At 37.1% G+C, this 24,003-nt stretch overlaps 1 protein-coding gene across 1 annotated transcript; it reads right to left on the bottom strand.

Moving 5' to 3' along the window:
* Nucleotides 1–2,831: 2,831 nt before the first annotated feature.
* On the bottom strand, nucleotides 2,832–23,780 carry LOC139135567 (protein shisa-4-like). Its single transcript, XM_070703027.1, has 4 exons — nucleotides 23,408–23,780; nucleotides 17,279–17,456; nucleotides 6,983–7,131; nucleotides 2,832–4,611 (listed from the first exon to the last, which is right to left on the bottom strand). Exons 1-4 carry the CDS (start codon nucleotides 23,457–23,459, stop codon nucleotides 4,451–4,453), a joined length of 540 nt encoding a protein of 179 aa, XP_070559128.1. The 5' UTR covers nucleotides 23,460–23,780; the 3' UTR covers nucleotides 2,832–4,450.
* Nucleotides 23,781–24,003: the final 223 nt, after the last annotated feature.

The following is a 24,003-nucleotide window of genomic DNA, read 5'->3' as shown; positions in this document are numbered from 1 at the left end:
CCCAAGAACATGTCAACCAAAGCTATCTGATAAGTAGTTTTTGAGAATAAAATTTTCTGACCGAAAATGGCAACAATTGCCCCCAAAAACAAAATTGCAGATTTCATCATAATTTCAAAAGATCAAATTTAGTTCATCTATAGAAACCTGTATACCAAATTTCAAAGCTGTTAGACCAGTACTTTTTGAGAAACGCATATTTTGACCAAAAATGGGAAAAATTGCCCCAAAATTCAAAATTGCAGATTTCATCATTATTTCAATAAATATCATTTAGTTCATCTATGGAAACCTGTATACCAAATTTCAAAGCTATCAGATGAGTAGTTTTGGAAATACACATTTTTTGACCAAAAATGGCAAAAATTGCCCCCAAAATACAAAATTACAGATTTCATCAGAAATTCAATATATATTACTTAGCTCATCTGTAGAAACCTGTATACCAAATTTCAAAGCTATCAGACCAGTACTTTTTGAGAAACACATTTTTTGACCAAAAAGGGCAAAAATGGCCCGAAAATTAAAAATATCAGATTTCATCATAATTTCAATAAATATTATTTAGTTCATCTGTAGGAACCTGTATACCAAATTTCAAAGCTATCAGATGAGTAGTTTTGGAAATACACATTTTTTGACCAAAAATGGCAAAAATTGCCCCAAAATACAAAATTACAGATTTCATCAGAAATTCAATATATATTACTGAGCTCATCTATAGAAACTTGTACACCAAATTTCAAAGCTATCAGACCAGTACTTTTTGAGAAATACATTTTTTGACCAAAAATGGAAGAAATTGCCCGAAAATTAAAAAATATCAGATTTCATCATAATTTCAATATATATCATTTAGTTCATCTGTAGGAACCTGTATACCAAATTTAAAAGCTATCAGATGAGTAGTTTTTGAATTGAAATACACATTTTTTGACCAAAAATGGGAAAAATTGCCCCAAAATACAAAATTACAGATTTCATCAGAAATTCAATATATATTACTTAGCTCATCTATAGAAAGCTGTATACCAAATTTCAAAACTATCAGATCAGTACTTTTTGAGAAATACATTTTTTGACCAAAAATGACAAAATTGCCTTAAAAATGCAAATTTGCATATTTCTGCACAATTTGAACAAATCTGAAATAGATCATCCCTAGCGACATATGTACCAAATATCAAGCTATCTGACAGGTAGTTTTGAAGAAGAAGATTTTTTAAGATTTTTTTTACCCAAAAATGACTAAATTGCCCCAAAAATACAAATATGCAAATTTCACCACGATTTGAACAAATCTGACTAAGTCACCCTAAGTAAACTGCTTATTAAATTTCAAAGCAATAGGACAAGCGGTTTCACAGAAGATTTTTTTACCAAAAACACCAAAAAATGCCCAAAAAATACATATATGCAAATTTCACCACAATTTGAACAAACTTAAGTGAGGTCACCCCAAGTGAACTGCATATAAAATTTCAAAGCAATTGGACTTGTGGTTTCAGAGGAGAAGGCAATTGTTGACGGACGACGGACGACGACGGAAAATCAACCTATTTGATAAGCTCCGAGTTCGCTGACAGCGGAGCTAAAAATAGAGGGTAAGAATAAAATATATTGTAGCACGGGTACATTTACCAATAAGTCAAGCAAATATACCGTTAAAACGCTATTTTACGATACTTTTTTCTTTTTTTTTCAAACTTTCACGTTAAATGACTCAGCAAAAACTAAATGAACAGAACTCAAAATACATGAGCGGGTGACTGTAAAATCGCATCACTTTATCAATTCTAAAAAATCTATAGGACGAGAAACGCCTTCATCCCCGCCTTGATAATCAGAACACTTATGTCACCAATGGTTTAGCACTGATTGATAGTACCTAGGCTGACGTCAGAGAACACATCTGAAAACGGACATGAGAACTCTGGGGACATGCCATCTTTCAAATAAGAACAAGGCAAAAATAACCATCTCAGTGCCTACACCAGCATAACATAATGGTTACAATTTCTTCTAATAATAAAATTGGAAATTAAATAAAAATGATGAAATATTTCATAAGAATACATGATAATCAGACAGAGTGTTGGTGATTCATTCATTCATTATCATTGAATACTTCTAAATAACAACAGATTCGGGATGAAATTGTCAGTTGAGTGTTCCGGCGAACGGGTGTTAAGCCATCGTCTGCTTGCACGGATCTGTTACTTCGACTTCAGTGTGATTTCGAGGAGCATCCAGCTGCCCGGACAGCAGACCTTGGCGAGCGAAGATGAAGTTAAGCCTGCCGAGGCGCTCTTCAATTACAATTGAAAGATTGCTGATTGAGGGCGCTCCGCATGGAAGTACCGGTCTACGTTTTGGTCATCGCTATACTCTTATTCTAATAAATGAATAACGTTCCACTCCACTCCGTTCATTCATTGATGATAGCTCAGCCAGAGGTGGAAGCTTTAAACTACATTTCATGTTGGAAAGAGGGGCGCATTAAACGACTCTCCATAATGTATCTTTCAGTTTATGATGTCCATTGTATGGTCAGCTCATTAAATGCTGATAGATCTAATGGAGAATTTAATTCAGAAAATTGTAACTTATCTGCAAGCCTATCAGTTCCCTGAAAACACTACACACACAGATTGCACTGGGTGTAAAGTGATATTTTTACAAGGACTGCTTTAGCCGGGTTTTATGTCCACACAATTCACTTGCTACAAGATTTAGAACTTCGACGACTTGGGTGAACTATGTCAGGAAACTTTCATTCATGAATTTCACATTGCATGCAAGTATCTCTAGAACAAAATGGCAGCATGACATATGTGATAAAGTACATCTTTATTATTAATTAATAAAAATGAATATCAGAGTAAAGTGACAGTGACCTTGACATCGTCAGATGAAAATAAAACTGAAAAAACACAGGTCTTGAGAAAAAACGAACAAGTGATTGAATATTTAACACAAAATTTCTAGCTTAAAATGTGATTGACTGAAAAAAAACGTAACCATGATGGGGAAAAAATCAAGAAACAACATCTAAAGGTAAGTGTGGAAAAGCATGGTTCACTCATTACAAATAATGCACTGGCAATCAAGATTCCAGAGGAAATTACATTCCTTGCTAGCCTTATTCAACAAATAAGAGGGCCAGGTTTTACCCACTTCTCCAGCTTTGAAAAAGCAAGGGCACGGTGTTTGGCTGTGCTATTTGCATAACACCCACGATCTACCATGCATGATGATCTTGGTCAGCTCGGTTGTTAGCTGATATAACAACTGTTGAGACTCGGGGGTGACAGATAAAAAACACAACAGCCAATCACTCATGCCATCATTGGCAAGCACTGGAAAGGGTGTAAAATCTTGGGACAGGCTGGATTGTTACACTACAATCAACACAGTGCGTACTGGTGATTTTATCCAAATTAACACAATTATAGAATGAACTACTTAGTTCCTGCATAACAAACTTATGCCGCACTGTGAAAGTGACTAGAATTTCTTACAATCTTGATTTTGTTTTGAACAATTAATAGAACTTTACAAGAAAACAGAAAGTAACAATTAACAATATTTTTTTTAAATATCGAATCTCAAGCACCTGCAACAGATGATGTGAAAAGATTCTTTATGCATAGTAGATCATAGAAACCCTAAAAGTACTGGAAGCAGCCTCTGAAATATCAAAGAGAAATTAGACCAAGTATAAAAAGAACAATTTCCATTCAAGTGCAGCTTTTAAAGTGGAAGTAAACAGAGTATAGTTCATGTGTACTTCTTAAATCATGCTATATAATTTCTTTCACTAAACCATTCTTGGAATTCGCCGCAGTTTGAAGTGCAAGGTACCATTCTTCTTCTTTCCATTTCACTGTCAGAGTGTACCTTAATTGCACAGTATGTATTTTCACATTATCTCTTTGTACAACATATTTGTACTTCACACTGCGCCTATGTGGTTTTGTTAACCTTGCACCCGGGAACTGTGATCACCGATTCTTTTCTTCAATATACAGAGGTGTAATGAACTTTGTTAATACAGATAAGCCCTGATCCTGATATAGCTGCCTGCTACAACACTTACACTATCATGTGCTAAATATCGATATAGTACAGGTAAATGGCATGCAAAGGAAACAATGAAACAATAATACACATCTACAGAATGAACACTTTACTAAATTTGCAATTGTTACATAAGAACTATGATTTCAAACTTATTACAAGATTTTATAATGGTGCTTTGTGTTACTACATGTAAATAAAAGCTGCCTTCTGTACTAATTACCACTGTGTAGACGGGCTACTTGCTTAAATTTTTCATAACATTAAACTGGAATAAAATTGAGCAACTGTATAACGTCGTTTGGACTTAAACTGAATGAACATATAAAGTTGAACAGTAACACTCCAAAAGTGACTTCCCCTTGTCGTCTTAGTACTTCTGATTGGGGGAATATGGTGGTGGATAGCCAGCCACTGGATTCATCTGAGTGGAAGCTGGGTACATTGGATTGTCAGCGACTGTAGGTGCATAGTGGGTGCCAGGTGTGACAGACGACTGCTGGGAGGACGCAACAACTACTGTCGGACCTGCTGTGGGATAGAAACAGAGGTAAATTTGAAAATGCCATTACAGCTGGGTTGTTTATGTGTTTTCCAATTCAACAGTTTTTTTCCTGTTTGTACACCAATTCAACTTTCAAAATCACATCAAAATGATTTTTGCTAAACTTGTCAAGGTAGAATGCTCCTCAGGGACAGATATTCGGACTCTCAAACTTTTACAATTCTTTTCTGATCTACCACTTGTAGGGGCTCATTTTTAAGCTCTTGGTGTAAGACAAATGTTCACTATCTTAGTTTTTCAAAAATCAAAAAATTTATTTTTCTCCATAGGGTTAACACAGGGATGGCAGGCATTTTGAATTTCAAATATCAGTAAATTTTTTATAATTAGTTTCTCTAGTACCAAAATTTGCACCATGACCGCAATTTTTATTTGTGATTTTCAAAAAGAATGGATGAAAGAGTCCTTGGAGAAAGTTTGAACAAAAGTTTAAGTCTTTCACTTTCGAGGCGCATATATACTACCTTAACACAGAATCTTCTGTATGTGAGTAATTAATCTGTGATGTCACATTTTTTGCAACTGAGTATAAGTCCAGACTGGAATTGAATTGACAACAATCAAATTTAATATTATGCATCAAGTTGACTGGGCTAATACTTGGGAGTTTCAACACACACTTTGGAAAAAGAAAAATTTGAAATAATGAAAATGCTATTATCAGAAATTACAGCTATTGTCCCTATAGCAATATGACATCCACTGGAACAAATAACCATCAATGCCCTATAATAACACATGTTGCATTTTATTTATTTGTCATGCATGTTACCAGTTTTTGAAAATGACAGGAAATTCAAAATGGAAGTTTGCTATCTTTACTTGCTTATTGTGTCTTGAACGAATGGTATTTACTGCAGCAAAAAGCTTTATAATAAATAGCTACAATTCAAACAACATAAATATATATATATATATATATATATATATATATATATATATATATATATATATATATATCAATATATATTATATATTATATATATATATATATATATATATATATATATATATATATATATATATATATATATAAACAAATTACTTAAAGTACAAAGTAATGAAATCTATTACTAAGTTTCATGCATCCTGCAATCCACAGGTAGTGAAACTTAAGTAATAGATTTCATTACTTTGTACCTGAAGTAATTCGTTTATTTATAACGCTCTGCTTAGCATCGAGCACTGTAATTTAATTCCCACAAGGACATCTGTATACTTTGATTGATATATATATATATATATATATATATATATATATATATATATATATATATATATATATATATATATATATATATATATATATATATATATATATATATATATATATATATATATGAACATACAAGGACTTGTACTGAGCATTTCCTGTAACATATCTTTGCAGACATAAATGATTTATCATCATGACATATTACTATTATTATTTCATTGGGTTGAATGAACACAGTACAGCTGCTACATTCTGCCCTCTATCATGATGTTTTATATGATACATGAGTGGAAAACACAGATAACAATATATTTTTAAACTGTGCTATAAAATGATATTGATAAAATACAAGTCTGCTTGTGTTTCTGAAAAATGTAGACATGATGCTGACATTTGAGAGTGTAAATCGGATCTTGAATTGTTAACGTTACCAAGCCACCAGGAGATCATTGAGTTTCTATGCGTACACCTGAGACTATCCATCCAAGGTCATAGAACATTGCAGTTCACGATAAAACCTACCAGCATGCACAATATTTTGTCATCAGCATGAACTTCACTGGACAAAATTGATGTACTTTGACATCTGCCAAAATTGGCAGATATTTTTGGTCCTTTAAGATTTTCCAACTAGTCGTGACTTTTGACTGACATGAGTGAAATTGCTTTCTTCATTTGAAACCGACCCTATGTTGTGAGAGGGGCAATTGAACAACGCCCTCTGTGGTAAGTATGGGCATATGCTGGCCATGATCATTCATGTCTCATTTTCATACCATATGCTAGTTGTTCACTACACATGACAGTTTAGTACCTTATGTAGAAGACAAATTTCTCTGGTGCTGAGACTTTAATATTGATCATAGCGTTTCTTTAAACTCTAATTTTTCACAACCAAATTGAAGAATTTATATTTTTTCCAAAAATATAACTGCTTGAAGGATTGTTTTTCACTTCACCTAATATTGTTGAGCCCTAAATTATCAAGAAAAATTATGGTACAAAGGTCACCAAACAACGTCAGGTTGTTGTTTGAATCTCGGGTTTCATTGGAGCTAGAGTCTTATACCCATGCATGCTTACCACAGAGGGCGTTGTTCAAGATAATTACAGCAACTTACCAGCGGGATGACCATGTACATAGGTAGTTGTAGAGTTTGTTCTGCAGCAAGAGGCGCAGGCGTTGCAGCAGCAGACACAGCAGGCAATAATAATGGCAATGATGACAACCACGACGACTGCAACAATGATCACAGCTATTATTGCAGCGCTGTAAGAATGACAAAAGGAGAAGTGAAAATCATTACCGGATACCTCTTGACATTTTGTTATGGTGTCGCTTGCTAAAAACATTTTTACATCTTTTGAATTTTGGTGTCTTGATCAAAATATGATTCCTACTTTGATTACATTCATACACTATTTGAAAGCTTGATACTGAAAACTTTTTACCTGTCATTTAAGAAAAGTAATAAATTATATATGGTCTGACCACAAATATTCCATTAAAGATGCATGTTGGAAACCAATAACCTTAATAATAATAGTGTGAGTTTTAGTATGATTGACAGTAGCAAGCCCCGCACATCTGACAGAAATGATTAAAATTTTCTGACTTCCCTTAAATAAAGAGCAAATCAGTATATTAACACACTAACTTTATGAGGGGTTACCATAGTTACAGGAAGGTGAGACAAACATATGGAGAAGTGACATGAAAATTATGATCCTTCATTGAATTTAAATGAATTAATTTAACAGCCTATCATTATATAGTTCTAGGAAAGACTTACTGACCGTGCATACATCAACAAACATACTCAAGTGTGTGTTACAACATAAAATGCTGATCACATTAATCTCATAATTATGTGATTTTTATCATTTTGAAATCAGAACTTTAAAAATCTGAAATAATCCTTTCTTTTTTCTTAGCACTGTGGCTGTATATGTACCACCCTGAACCACTTCCTCAGAGTACCAGCTAGACTCCACTCATATCAAATATCAGCATTTCCAGCTCTACAGCACACACGCCATGATCCGCTAAGGCATGCATGTCTACTGGAAATCATACACAATTCCAGCAAGTGAAACTGCCAAAGCCCGGCCCCCCTGCTAAGATGTTTCAGGATCAATGACCACTGGTGATTTCATTAAGAACGGTGACACATCAAACTGGGAACTTTCTGAATATAAGGCCAATGTGCCCAGTATTACACCTACCAGGATTATAAATTAGTTCTGTTTTTTTTGTATTTTTCGGTGATCACCAAAATACACTGTAGCTCCTGTCTATGGGGTCTTCCTAGTTTGCCAATTCACATCTTGATTCTTATTTAGAATCAGCGTAAGAACTGGCATACAATGACCCCATTACATTACAGCTTGAGATATCTTTTCACCAGTGCAATCTTGAATGACCTCACGTAGACATACCATAGGAAAACAACAACTGTTGCTCGATCAGGCTCAGATCCCCGCAAAGTGCATGCATGACCTTGTTTGACCTCTGACCTCATTTCACTCCTATAAACTGACCTTCACCTCTGACTTCACTCCACTTACTATACACAGAAATTTTTTCACATACCGTACAACAGTCAATGAGAAGGGGGCCAACACAATACGGTATCTATTTCAGGATATTTCAGACACCACTGAAATTTTTATATTTATATACTTCATGTTTTCAATGGCTCCTGTTTTTAATACAATAACATTTGCATTGATAACATAAATGCTGTAATTTCAATCATTCGTTGCCAAGTAATAATCGATTGAGTCAAAAAAGCAACCATAATAAAGTAATAAATTTGTCATTCAAATTTTACAGCTGATAGAAGGTTAGCTCTATGTATAGAATTTGTTTGCTGCAAAAAGTAAACAGACAGTGCCATAAATTTCAAATGAAATGCTGTGCATGTGGTAAATTCATTTCATATATTCTTCATCTCCTAAAACATTCAGATCTGTGTCAGATTTTTTTCAATGGAATAATAAGAGGCATGCAACTCAATCCCAGTGTCACAGAATTTACTTAAATATTAATTTATTAGCGCTGGGATGAGTGTTCAGACATTGTCATTGTCATTTTGGTTCGTCGCTGTGTACAGAGTCATATCCCCTGCCATTGAAAACTATTTAAAATCTCTCGTTCCACAATTACAACTATGAACATAAAAACAGGAAAATGGTGAATTCCACAAAAACCATTACTTGGTCATCTGGTGATATTATGCTTATAAGCATCCTGTGTTCTCAAGATGCAAAGCTCGTGGCAGAGCTGTTGATGGGTCTGGGCCAGAACAAACAAAAGCAGCAATACGTGCATATATATATTTACAAGTTCGTTGATAAGTACAGGTACAATTTATTGCTCTGCTGTATGCTGTGACAGGTTATTTGCATCTGAAATATTCTTTATTTATGACTGAGTACTGTACTTTGCCATCCCAATACACCATGCAACACTTCTGCTGGTTGACCTTTTAAACTTCCTCATAACTTGCAAAACAAATGAGACTGATGATAGTAGTTGACCAAGTTTGGTAATCCATACTTACAGTGAAATAGGGGAGGGGAATTAGGGTGGTGGTTGGGGGAACATTCACGAGAATCAGAGACGAAGTGGGTGACAGTCCTTGGCAATCAATTATCAAATTAACTTTAAATTAGGTATTTACATGTAACAATATAATTACATGATGTTTGAAATTCCAAACCATAAATTCTGTACATCCCATTGATCTGTATACGCAAGAAGTCTGATTGTCCGAACCTGGTATTATTGAATACAATGTACAACATACAGGAGTCAATTTAAACTGCCAGCAGTATATTTTCTTAATATCATCTCTGCATGCAAAAACGGGAAGTTCAATGAAAACATTTATTGATTTATCTATTTATTTATGTTCTGTACTTTGTTGAGGTCATAAACCCATAATGTGGCACTGAAGGGGAGATTTGGTATTCTGCCTAAATGAGTGACACACGTTTGAAAATAGTCACACAGTTAAATGTATTTGACAAACACATACTCACATCCTCATAGAAGAAATTACTCTTTGTTTGTGGATGCATTTCTAGGTGAAATAAATACAAGATCCCCCCCTCCCCCTTCATGAGCAACTGATGAATTTTACAGCAACCTAGCACTGGCCCATTTTTAGTGTAGTCTTACGGCTTCCTCCCTCAAAAAGTAAATTACATGTATCCATGGAGTACTTGTGAATTTTATGGCAATAAAATCCCTTTTATACGTTGTAAGTGTCGGTTAAATTTGACTTCTAAAATGGTGATTGTAGTTTTTCATAAAACCAAACTTATCCTGAAATTGTATTAAAGCTATGTTGCACTGATGCAATTCTATTGATTGGCATTTCTTAGTACCATAGCAATGAAACTATGCTTTATTGATTAAAGCAAACATTTGAAGCAACTTACAAAAATTTCAACTGTTGAACAGCTGCTTCAGGAATTGCCATTAACCTTTTCACCCCCTATTCCCCGTAAACAGGTCCAGCATTGACAACAATGGGTTTAGGCCAAACCATGGTGGTGGAAGTTTTATATACCGTACACATAAAGAACAGATATTCAGACCAAAAATTTTCATGATACTTCACCGGTATGCTGCTTTTGCAAACTGATTTATACGTTCAAGGAATAAATGATGTTTTCCATCTCTTACAATTGTTTTTCATGAAAATCAAAAGCTTAGTTTTTCCCAATAAAGTGTAATTTACAGGAGCCATTTTTAATTTCAAATGTTGGTAAATTTCTGGTGATTTGTTCTCTTAAAACAGAAATTTGCCCATTGACCCTCCGATTTAATTCTCAATTTTGACGAATAGTTCAGTTTGGTTGATTAAAGCCCCTTAAAGTTATTTATATTGTAAGTGTCCTCAAAGTTGATTAACAGTCAGTGACATACAGTTAAATATACCTTAAGTTTATAATATAACAGGACACTAATTGATCCTCTATCACAGCTGTTTTGTGTAATCTTAACACTGGGAAAACCCCTGATCATCTCTGTGTTGATGAGAGTTTCAAGATACAGGCAACTGTGAATTCATATCAACTTGTATGAACATTTGATTCTTCACTGCAGAAGTTGAATTCTCATATTTGGACACCATAACTTGAATATAGTCTTTCTATTTTGTGAATGACGCTGCAGTATATTTTTTGTACCCAGAATAAATATAGCATTATTATAATTATTATTACCATTATCATTATAATAACTATTATTATTATAATAATTTTAACTATTATTATAACTATTATTATTATTATTATAATTATATCAACCACAATTAACTAAGGTCATTGAAGAATAAAAATAGCGAGCACATAATTTTGGATTACAACAGTTATTCAAATTTACTTCCCCTTTTTAACCTGTAAAATATATTCCCCTGGACCCTGCGAAGATCACATGCACACCATGACCTGGACAATAATGAGGACAATGATTCATAAGCCGTTGAATCACAACAACTAAAGATTGTGTATACTGCTGTAAAACATGTCTATTTAGCTGGCATCCTAAAAAATTTAGTTGATTCTATTGATTGGCTAATTTAAGGCCGAATGCACCTCAGCAATAGATATTCAGGCTCTAAATTTTTTTAAATACTTTTCTGGTCTAATGCTAGGGACTCATTTTTAAGCTCTTGAAGCAAGAAAACCTTTCACCATCATAGTTTTTTTGGAAAATTGTAAATGTTTACTTTTCCCCATACAGTTAACACGGGGACAGCAGCCATTATGAATTTCCATTGTCCGTTAGTGTTCAGTAATTTTATAATACATGTAATAAGTACCAAACTTTGCACGGAGACCCCTGATTTTTATTCTTGAATTGGTTAAAGAACATTGAAAGTTTCATTGAGGAAAATTTACACAAAAGTTTTAAGTCTTAGTCTGTCAACTTTCAAGGCTCATACTACCTTAAAGCTTTACTAATTTAAACGTAACGTAATACTGTTTAATTTTGCGCATATTTAATTTTGCGGTATTAGTCTTCAAGACCAATTACCGGGTTTTTAATTACCATACAGTACCCAGATACACGAACGCAAAATCAAATGACGTACCATACTCGTCGGAGTATATGCCCCCGGTTCGGCAACACTAAACAGCGGTAAAACTAGGGGAGGGGCTTATACTCGAGCAACCCCATGTTGTCCGGTATGGACGCTTAATTTATGCTAATTTTATGCACGATTTTTTTCAACACCAATCGATCTTTCTATCGCTTTCAAAATCGACTTACACATCCAAAGAAATTGATTGTACAATCTCTGAATGCAGAAGTGACATTTTGGTGAAATTTCAGCGTCGAAAAAAAAACCAAACTTGAAACACAGATGTCATGTATGCTGCTGATCAACAAGTAATGTGAACAGGCATGCATTGCCCACATGGAGGCACCTCAATATTCCAGTATCAAACTGTCTACATCTTGTAAAAACGACAACATAGCAGTGAAAATTGTAATAGTCACCAGGAAAAGTCTTCACAAATGAAAGGATAATTGCTTCAAACAAAAGAAACTGCATGTTTCAAGCATTAAAACATCGTGGCCGTGAATGAAAATAAACAGTGGCGGACATGAGTGAGACTCTTCTATTTAGGCGACGGGGGTGAGCAGGGTCAAAGAATCAAGATAGTACTGGGAAAACGTGTCATTTTCCTTACGATGCTGTCAAGGGAACTCCAGTTTCCCATTGTTTTAACATATTTTAATAGTTTCTTTATTATCTAAAAGTAATTTTACCAAGTTAAATGACCAAATATACTCTCCTAACCTTTCTGTATTTGAGTTACACTAGGGTAGGGGCTTATACACGGATGTAATGCATTTTCTACAATCCTCTGAAATCAGTAGGGGGCTTATACACGAGCAAGAGCTTATACTCGGACGAGTACGGTATCAAACAAAAGAAACTGCATGTTTCAAGCATTAAACATCGTGGCCGTGAATGAAAATAAACAATGGCGGACATGAGTGAGACTATTCTATTTAGGCGACGGGGGTGAGCAGGGTCAAAGAATCAAGATAGTACTGGGAAAACGTGTCATTTTCCTTATGATGCTGTCAAGGGAACTCCAGTTTCCCATTGTTTTAACATCTTTTAATAGTTTCTTTATTATCTAAAAGTAATTTTACCAAGTTAAATGACCAAATATACTCTCCTAACCTTTCTGTATTTGAGTTACACTAGGGTAGGGGCTTAAACACGGATGTAATGCATTTTCTAAAATCCTCTGAAATCAGTAGGGGGGGCTTATACACGAGCAGGAGCTTATACTCGGATGAGTACGGTATTGTTGCATCCATTGTTATGGCTAGGCTTTTGATCAACCAGCCTGCTGCACTGTACCACTCTGTTTGACGCGAGAATGGTACAAATTCACACTTTTATTTATCGGATATAACCAGTGCCCAACCTCAAGGGGAGGTGTTACTCTTAAAACAAAAGTTGTTTTCACAGCCGCATGATGAAAGGTTTTATTCCTGTAAACATTCAACACTGACATGTTACCGAAATAGACTAGACATTTCACAGCAGCAAGTTGAACATGAAAGATCTAAATCATCTAAATACAGCTAGTTTTCTAATGTTTCTATCACTATCACCATTACAAGTGAACAGGAAGCATATCCTCTCTCAATATCCAACATTTTTTCACCCAGAAACCTAATTATCAGCCATCAGCAGATCCGTATCAGATCTGAACAACCAAGAAGATAATGATAAGTGCGGCATGTCTCCTGATGCCATGGTAGTCGTCAACAATGCAGTTACTCAGGCAACCTAGCCACGAAAAAGTGGCACGTACTAGCATTATGACAATGAACTCAAAACAAAAATCGCCAAGTCTGCAGTCGAAAATGGCAACATTAATGCTGTCCGACATTTCAAGAAACGTCTACATAAGCCCATCAACAAGAGCAAGATCCGAGTATGCAAACGCGGTTTACGGTGAACGTTATCAACCATGAAAATTGCGCATCTACTCAGCGTGGCCGGACGTTGCTACTTGGGAAGGACCTCGAAACACAAGTTCAGTCGTACACCAATTAGCAGCTACGAATCAAGGGAGAAGTCGTCAACACATCCGTCATCATTGGTATCACTCGGGGTGTAGTTCAAAGCCACAACCGTAGTCTCCTGTCAGAGTTCAATGGACACATTTCACTGAAAAGTGAATAGTTCCGGTCATTACTTCGGCGCATGGGCTACGTGAAGTGCAAAGGCACTGAGGCAGCAAAAGAAAATCATCGGCGACGACTTTGAAGCAATAAAAGAGAAATTTCTGACCAGAATCAAAACCATCATCACAAACCACCATATTCAACCAAAACTAGTTCCAAACTGGCAGCAGACTGGCATTTCTATCATTCCAGCCGGTGAATATGGACTATGGAGAAGCAGGGGTCAAGCCAGGTTACGATTTCCGGTCTTGATGACAAGCGTCAGATCACAGATGTGTTCACGAGTGCCTTATTGTTCGTGTGGATTTACATGAATGAAAATTGTTCGCTAAAAATGCGTAATTTAATCCTCGCTAATATTTAATGCATTTACAGCTACTCTTTTAGCTGATAGTGAAGAAAATCAAACAGTGCTACAAAAGCATGCAGCTTATTCAAAGCATTTTACAACCTATACTTCTTTGGCATTCGGGAAGTGAGCATCTAACTTATTAGTTTTTATGTGACAGCTAATTTTATTGTTTGTAACTTTGGCCAGTGCTCTCAGAAAATGAAATGTGTCCTTTTTAAAAGTTTTTTTTTTATAGTGTTTCTTGTTTGAACATGTGGTGTAATTTTAGTGCTAAACTAATGTCAAAATTGAGGATAGCTTATAATAATGCCTTTAGGTTGATTTTTTATCTGAAGCATGACGTCAGTATTAGTCACAATTTTGTGACCAAGGGAGAACATCTTTAATTTTGCTTCACTTCACCGTAGACTGCTGTTCCCATTTTGCAAGCGTCTGTCCATGAGTGAAAACCCAGTTATCCGTACCTGTCTTCAGTCTGACTCGTATTTTCATTCAGCTTTTTGGAAACATTGTAGAAAGGTTCTTTATTTAGTTTTTGCTCATATTTAACTTCTGTATATTTTTTATGCATCTATTTATTTTTTATTATGGGCATTTATGGCCTGAAATAAAGATTAATAATAACAACAATAATAAATTAAGTAAAGATAAAAGTACTGAGACAAGGTCTAAATGTGGAAGCAATTCTAATTTGACTGAGGTCTCACCAGAATCAAAACCATTATCACCAACCATCCTTACATAAAGCTGCTACACATCCCCATTGATCTTGCTGCTTTTGTCTTAAATACTTCCATGTACTTTTTGTACTTTTGTCTTCTTACGTTATTTTAATTTCATATTTTCTTGACAAGTAGTGTCTTTAACCCTTTTCCTGCCAAATCAGTGAAAATCCGCTTGAAATTCAGTGTAGCCAGAATCTAAGCAGGGATGGCCATTTTCCTGCTAACTTGGTGGAAATCGGGCCAGTTTTTGGTACCCCGTTTTTTGCCAAGACGATGACACTACGTTGTGCTATCCCCTGTGCGTTTAGGGGTCATCCGAGGACAGGTTTTCTAACTAGGAACGCCTTTCCCCCTCGAAATGGGTTCGCAGGGAGTCGAATGACAGGGAAAGGTGCAGAAACCTGTCCGCCAGTCCCCCACACCCGAGGGGGGCTCGTTTTTTTTTTACCGCTTTTTAGCGGACTTGGCAGGAATGCATGGTGACGTTTTCTGGTGGAGTTGGATGTACTTGGCTCCCTGGCACTTTAAAGATTGCTGCCGAGCTTGACCAACTCGGCAATGCTAATCTAAAAGGCTACGGCTTAAAAATAACTTGACAGATGGTGCTGGTGGTGTGAGACGAAAGTCACTTATTCAGTTGTGAGTGACTGAAAATGAGAACGTATTTTTGACTGGACAGCTTGACTTGTTCCTCCAATGGAACAGATATACCTGGGTAAACGACTCGGTAATACCATTATAAACTGGTGTCTGACGTATTAAGCTGGGCTTCAGCTCTGCAAGTTCAAGCCAGGCAACGTACGTCCTTCACCGCCTTGGCCGTGCCATTTGGCGGACGACTGGCTTTGGATTTTTTATTTATTCCATCATTTGCAGTTTTGGCTATGGTTTGCAGGCAAACGTAACCTGTTGCCGAGGACTTGGTTGCTACGTATGCTTTAGCATACAGATAATTCTAGAAGGGACATGAGGTCAATGGTACAGGGATACTGCCTGTACTGAGCAGGAACTGCCTTTGTTATGCAAACCAGCTAGCTGTACAATGGCTGCCAGGCATAGGAAATGTCGATGGCTAGAACGATGGAAGCATATTGCGTTGTACCCGTGCATCGCAAAAGTGAGACTGACGACTTGGGTGTAGTGACTGGTTATCACTGGTTAGCTGCAGCCCAAGCCATGACGGTACAAACCCATACCTGACTGAGGACCGCTCAATTAAGTCGGTAATGAATCAGGTAACACTCCTCACCTAACTCCAAAACGAGCTGGCTAAACTATATGGAAGCTCTGCTTCAATGGCTCAGCCATGTCGTTAGTAAAACGGCAAAAACTTAGTTTTTGTGCTACACTGCCAAGTCGTTGAAGGTATGTGTTCAATTGACCCTACTCTGGGGAAACAGGACAGGTTTGCTGGTGCTGCTGCACCCCAAGCACGACCCCCTGGGTCTCTGACTAACAGACGAGCGAGTTGATGTTTGTGTCGAGTGGACGTACACAATACCGAAGGTCTCAGCTTACTTCCGAAAAAGTAAGCATGAAACGGCAATAAAATGACGCACCCCCTGGGGCAAACAAAGCCGGTGCCCTCAATTTTTTTCTGCAGTAACCCTTGAGCACCTTCCCCTGTCTACGCGCATGTAGTAATTACCAAAGTCTAACACGTATAAGTACGGCTAAAACTACCCTGAAAATGGGCGGTTTCTGCCAAAATGCCTGGCAGAATAACGTGCAGGAGAGCCAATCTTTTGCAGGCACCTATTATGGGGCGGTTTTCTAGTGACTTGGCAGGATGGCGGGCAAGGACGCTCAGCAGGAAAAGGGTTAATCAGATTTTTGTACCGTTCAACTCATCTGCAAGTGGCTCTCTGAACGCACTAATGACTACGGATGAGATATGACGAATTGGCACACATCCCTGCAGAACAGTGGACCACACCTTCCTTTAGGCAGAAATCACTGCTTAAACCTTTCATGGGAAATAAATACAAAACATACTCCCTGAGCAAGCGATAAATTATATTACAGCTTTGCAAGGGGCTCCAGTATTCTCTATCTTTCCAATCTGGGTAAACAATGAAATGAAAAAAACCGTGATAATTCATACCTAAGCTGTTCTTCTGTAATGCGATCATCCTTATCCATACAGCAGTACTTGTTAGTCAGGGTACCACAGCAATAAATGCCTCCATCGAAAATGGAATCACAATCAAAGCTGTTATGCCAGTCACCATTGTCGTCGTAGTAACCATAGCATGTGTCGTCTGCAATCACACTACATGTGACTAAAGGAAAGAAAACCAACTCAATTTAAAATACGACTGCACAAAAATAAAAGTTTTCTGCCAGAAAATTACTTTGATAAGAAACTTCCATCCAAATTTAGGGGTGGCACTTTACACATACACACATATACACTGTATATACCGGTGTATATCTCAATCGCAGAATATTGGTTTATACATATACTTATTATGCATCCACCATCAAGCACAATGGATTTGGAAGTATGCATATGATAAAAATACCATCAATGACGCTGTAGCTTCCCCAGTGTGCGGCCAGGTCAGGTAATTGGTTGTTGGCATGGAGTTGTTGGCAACTAGTTGATGATGCAGCTGCATGTCACGAGGTGGGATATGGACCCAAAAAATCCAAAAAATGACCAAATATATGAATGGTCAATCAGAAAAATTTTAAGCTACAGTAAACTGCCTAAAGATAGTTTCATGTAGAAAGAAGCTAAATACTGCAGAAATAGAAATAACAATCTGGAAAAAGTAATTTGTTCCAATCTCGTAAAAATCTAGCAGATTACTAAATCTCTGTAACCACAGGCCAGATTTGGTTGGAAATTACTTTGCAGGTTCTTTATTGGTGACTTTTGTTAGATTTGTTCAAATTGTGGTGAAATTCTTGAAGTTGCATTTTTGGGGGAATTTTTTCCCGTTTTTGGTAAAAAACTTCTTCCCTGAAATTGCTGGTCCAATGTATGCATGACCCTAGGGTTGGCCTCTGTTAGAAGCATGGTGAAATTTTCATATTTGTATTTATGGGGCAATTTTTCCCATTGTTGGTCAAAAAATCATTTCTCCCAAAGTTCTTGTGGGGTTGCTTTGAAACTTGATATTCTTGATCCTAGGGTTGACTGCAGTTGGATTTGATAAATCTAAGAGGCTTAATCCAGGATCATGCATGCCAAATTTCAAAGCAATATTGGACTAGCAATTTGCATATTTTTGACACTGACATGTTCATTTGAACAAATTTACATCTCCACACCCGGGTGCACTTGTACATCAAATAAAAGGATGGTAGATGCTGCAGTTTTGGAGTTTTTGATGTGGATACATCCGCACATATTTACATATAATATGTACGTACAGATATACAGACAGTTCTGAATTACCATGCAAGCTCTTTTTGATATACATATACATACATATATTTACATATAATATGTACGTACAGATATACAGACAGTTCTGAATTACCATGCAAGCTCTTTTTGATATACATATACATACTAAATGTGAGCTAAAAATCAGTAATGTTTTTCAGCTCCCTGGCACACGCTGTGGCTGCAGCAGATAAAACATGTCTTAGAAGCTACTCATTTCGTGGATTTTCTAGAAATGTATGCTAATCAGCTGTTAAAGCCCTATTCCTTGATCCAGGGTTCTAGCACTTCAATGGAACTGTTCCTTGATGTGGTAAACTTTTTGTTGGCTGTGTATATAGCCATCTAATTAACACTTTGCAAGCCTTTGTTCTCCATTGAATTTGAAATTGGTTGAAACAATTTGCTTTCTGTTCAATCTCATCAGGAACATGCTTTTAAGTTCTGGGACTAAGAATTTACACAGTGCCAGTTTTTAGCTTTTCTTTTGAAAGTTTCATTGTACCTGGTGTGCTACATATACTTCCATGGTTTTAACAACATAGGTGCGAAAGATAATAGCGTTGTGTTTGTCATTACTGGTTTGTTACTATATATAGCTGCACACGTGCAACACTGCTTCAAATGCAGATACATTTTTTTTCTAAGTTGCATGTGTGGTAGCTGTGGAAACGCAGCTATCTGTTGGCGGGGTAGCGGGCATTGCTATGCATGTCAAAGGTCAACCCCGCCACGGATAGCTGCGGGCCAACTGCGAGCGAAAGTGGGTCTATTGCGACGACACAACATGTATCGGAACTTTGAACGGCAAAATAAACCAAAGTGAGCGTAATTCAATAAAATGGCTTATACCTGTCTGAACTCTGATTGTTGCTCTAACTCCTTTTGTGAACAAAATTTCTGGTTCGTTTACGTAATTCAGCTGATTTTCAAAGGAGTACTCAAGAATTTCACTCCAGCAGCAAACTTTGACTTCTATTGATATGCTAATAAGGATGTCGCTCGTTGGAACGTGAATACCGTGACGGCCGGTCAGATCCTTATTAGCATATCAATAAAGGTCAAAGTTCGCTGCTGGAGTGAAAATCTTGAGTACTCCTTGGAAAATCAGCCGAATTACGAAAATGAACCAGAAATTTTGTTCACAAAAGGGGTTAGGGAATGAGCAATAATCAGTCATTTCATTGAATTACGCTCACTTTGGTTTATTTTGCCGTTCAAAGTTCCGATACATGTTGTGTCATCGTAATAGACCCTCTTTCGCTCGCAGTTGGCCCGCAGCTATCCGTGGCGAGGTTGACCTTTGACCCACATAGCGATGCCCGCTACCCGGCCAACAGATAGCTGCGTTTCCACAGCTACATGTGTGGCTGTTGTTGCAACTTGCGGCTGACTCGCAGCGTGTTTGCAAGGTTATATCTGATTGGTCGATTGTCACTATTCACAGCCACTTAGGGAGTCTATTTGTATTGTTTTCATTATATTGGTAAGATTCAGCAACCCAATTGGATAACAGCTTCGATATCGCTGCGAGTCGGCCCTTGTTGCAACTTGTAGTCAGAGTCGTAAATTTACACATCTTCTAGTATCAATTGTAACACTATCAGTCGCAAAGTTATATTTTTGTCTTTCTTGCATGCATAAATTCCAAGTGTCATTTAAACAATGCTGACAAATATTTATTTTTGCATATTAATGAATGAACAATGATGTCATGTGCAATTATCCCTATATTGAATGATGTGTATGTAAAACAAAACTAACTGCATTCATTTAGTTTCATTTTGATGATTATTGCGCCAAAATGAGCACTGCCTTATCTGTGATTTTGATGTCGGTTATACTTCAGAAACGACCATTTGTATGTCTGATATTTAATGTCTATTCACAATGTTTGGAAATGTTTGTTGTTAACCTGTCAGCAGTGAAAACAATTACCTATTTATTAACTTTTCCTGTTTACGGCAGTTCAACTATTATTAAGTCGTCAGCTTTTTGAGCATCTAAGTTTTGTCCTAGACTTCATGTGCATCAAACTGTTTTATTTTTTCTGTCGGGCCTGTCGTCCTTTTTTCTGAAGGTGTTTCTTGTTTAGGGCGGCATTTTTTATTTTTGTGTTTCTCATCTCCCGACCGACCGTAAATTTCAGCTACGACATGAAAATAAAAAAACTTTTTCATTTGCGCCGCCTCTCAGGCGATCATCCTAGCAACAGCACCACCATCATCAAATTGTGAGATTGCAGCGACTCAGACTGAAAGGACAGAGAGCACAGAACACTGAACTGAAAGACAAGAAATTGAAGTGAATGAATGCACAGAACATTGAACTGAAACAAGTACAAGTTTTTCTGTACTTAAAATTGTAGAGACTGGATGGACAGAACATTGAACTGAAACAAATACAATTTTTTTGGTACTTGTTTATTTTGTTTGTTTTTTTTTTGACCGCCCGCCCTGCCCGAGTATTCCTTTGGAGATGAGAAACAAAAAATAAAAGGGTCACCCTTACAGCATTGACCCTCGAGAATAACTTGTAATCCGAAAACATCATTACCGTTTACCCGCATGCAGTGTCTATTGAACCGGACGTCGTGCAGTCGATCGCGTCCAGCTTCATTCCGTCCCCGATCCATTAACGCATCATCTTAATTATTCCAAGTAGAATCGTACTCTGCTAATCCCAAGTCCCTCTGATCTTTACCGCAGTTGCCTGTCCTGTTTTTCTCAAGGGTCTATGTTACAGAAAAACTCATGCTCTGATGTTGTGTATGTAGCCTCGCTTCCGAGGCCAACAAGCCGAGCTGGGCTTCCAGGCCCGTGGTAGAAGTTTGGATAAACTCATTCAGTACAAACATGGTACAAACGACTTTAGTCGTTGGAAAACCACTGTAGCTTAAGGTAGCGGTAAAGGCTATTTTTGCACCAATTCTTTTCTCAGAGTTAATGTCAAGTTTCAAGTGTTAGAATCAAGATATTTAGTTCAAATTTTCAGGATAACTCCCTTGGTTAATACTTTCTCCAAAGAATATAAAATTGCATATTTGTAGCCATGATTTTGAAATATGACGCCAATCAATATTAAAATTTAATTTTTCATATTTTTTTACATATTTGAATTTAATAATAATTGGATAGTATTAATATTACCAAATTAGTTATAAATATGTTGACACTATTAATTGTAACATTTGTACGGCAGGATTTGTAGATAAAATTTGTTTTTATGATTTTACATGGGTTAACATATCAAAAAATATTTAAAAATTCTTTCAATTTCAAAATGTGATTTGTCAAAAAGTACTTCAAATACAGGAAAATTGTGCCGTACAAATCTTATCTGTAACCTTGTTAATAGGCTGTAAAAATTCCATGTCCATATCTCATTTCAAAGGTTGGATTAAATTGGTATAAAATTATGTAGGAAAACTGTTATTCTGTCAAAAATGTTGAAAACAAGCCATATTTGCATCCCTCTTTTGAAGTCTCAGAGCAGTCTTTTGGTTAATCTCACTTTTGACACCTCTTTGACCTTCAAAGAATCTAAAAATGCATTTACAATAGCAGTCACGCATTCTGAATGCAAGCACTGCCTTGTCAAACTTTCCTGAAAAACAGTAAAAAATGACTTTCCCCTTTCAAACATTTTTTAAAAGCTAGGGGACCTCTACCATGTTAATACACTAAGGACTCCCCAACTTCCTCTTATTTGGTCAGTTTTTCAGAAGTTTCAACGGGCTATAACTCTGCAATGCCTATGACCCCAAATGTCTATTCACAGAGAATGTTGACTACTTTTACGTTTTAATAGTTTTATTGAAGTTTATAACTGACGCTCTAGCCTTTACCGCCACCTTAATAGTGATTTGTTTTACAGTTTGCCGACAAAAGCGGATATGAAATTGGAGTGTGTCCAGGTCATAAACCGATGGTGGCAATGCAGAATGTCTCCATCAAGTGAAAACTCCTGGTATATCACGATAGAGCAAGAAATGGAGCGTTTCACTATGACGAGTCTTGACTACATTTTACGCAAAGTTACGGGGGGAAAACGTTTGTTCGGTCTGATAAAATTATCCACACATGATAGCATGGGTAAGATCTATTCTAGGTTTGTGGCCCGCCCAAGAGATGGCGCTCATGACGGCCTATTGATGATGCCCGGCATGCCCAATGCGGTGCACTGAACGGATAGTCACGCGTGCAACATTTAACCCAGGGTAAACCGTATCACTGCCGTATGCGACCAACAACAACCGACGCATGTTTTACATAAAATGAATTATCACGTCAGGTGGTGCGACAAGTAACAGTAATGTATGGTAGTATGGTGGTTGTGCGTAAGCGGTCATATTTGGGTTTTTCTGTTCGGCGCACTGGCAACAAACACTGCATCAACGGCCATGGAGTCAGACACGCTTGAGAGATCGCCTTTTCCACGAACTCGTTCGTCATTCCAATTCCTCTACCACATGTCCATAGGACTGTCCGCCATAGTGACCTTGAAATATTGCGGTACTTTCGTATTAAAATGACGAATCCGTGAAGAAGGATGTTTTTCGGATCGTCAGTCACAGAACACATCCAAATTTACCATTGTTCTCCTCATAACAGGCAATGTTACAATCTATATGGCTGGCGCAGGCACTTCCGCTCGCTAGTTTAATTAATCACAAGCGCAGCCAGCAACGTATATGTGGTACACTAAAAGTTGCAAAACGAAAGTTGTTGTGTTTAGTAACTTGCTTGAGAACGATATCCTCGAGTGGTCATTAATCTAATTGTAAGAAGTAAGGTAGCACGTAAGTCCAAGGAGGTTCAAGGAGTCATTAATTACCTGCTGCCAAGATAACCAGAGTAAAAAGTGAGAATATGTGAGTTCCTGCCATGGCTTGTTGCTCGGTTGGGAGAGATATGTGACGTCATGCGCCAAACAAAAAGAGTTCGCGGATTGATCCATTTACGTGTAGGGCTTTCGTCTACATACCACGTTCCGCGCTCCATCGCCTGTTCAGATTTCACTCTTTCCGACCTGCAGAGGTGACTGCTCGTCAAAATAGGGCACCAACGCGTGATGCAAACGCGCGATAGATCCTCAACTTGCATCTGACACGTACCAAAAGGGAGCTATTGAAACAAAAAGGTACATTAGGACTCCCCTAGTCATGTGCTTCAATGAAAGGGGTGATCATGAAATTTTACTGGTAGTGCTATTTGTCGCACCAGCAAGTCCCATTTCATGAGAGGGATGGGTGGTTTGCGATTTAAGGCGTCCGGTGGAAGAGGGCACTGTGCTCGATACTATATTTTCCACTACTGGTTTAAAATGTTTAAATGTGATATAACGGGCTCAACACGAACGCCAAATGATTGTACACTCTTTAGGAGCAGATTTATACAGAGATTTGCCCGATGTCGAGCGTGCCTCTGGTT

The sequence above is a fragment of the Ptychodera flava genome, chromosome 6 (assembly GCF_041260155.1).
Source record: "Ptychodera flava strain L36383 chromosome 6, AS_Pfla_20210202, whole genome shotgun sequence".
NCBI classification, from domain to species: Eukaryota; Metazoa; Hemichordata; class Enteropneusta; family Ptychoderidae; genus Ptychodera; species Ptychodera flava.
This window is presented reverse-complemented; position numbering and strand designations above follow the sequence as displayed.

Bases quoted from the DNA above. Each gene is read 5' to 3' on its own strand.
- LOC139135567 (XM_070703027.1), bottom strand. From the start codon at position 23,459: ATGGCAGGAACTCACATATTCTCACTTTTTACTCTGGTTATCTTGGCA. The intron at 7,132-17,278 runs GTATGAATTATC...TCATTCTTACAG, and splicing joins ATTACAGAAGAACAGCTTAG to CGCTGCAATAATAGCTGTGA. The intron at 4,612-6,982 runs GTAAGTTGCTGT...TCTATCCCACAG, and splicing joins TGTACATGGTCATCCCGCTG to CAGGTCCGACAGTAGTTGTT.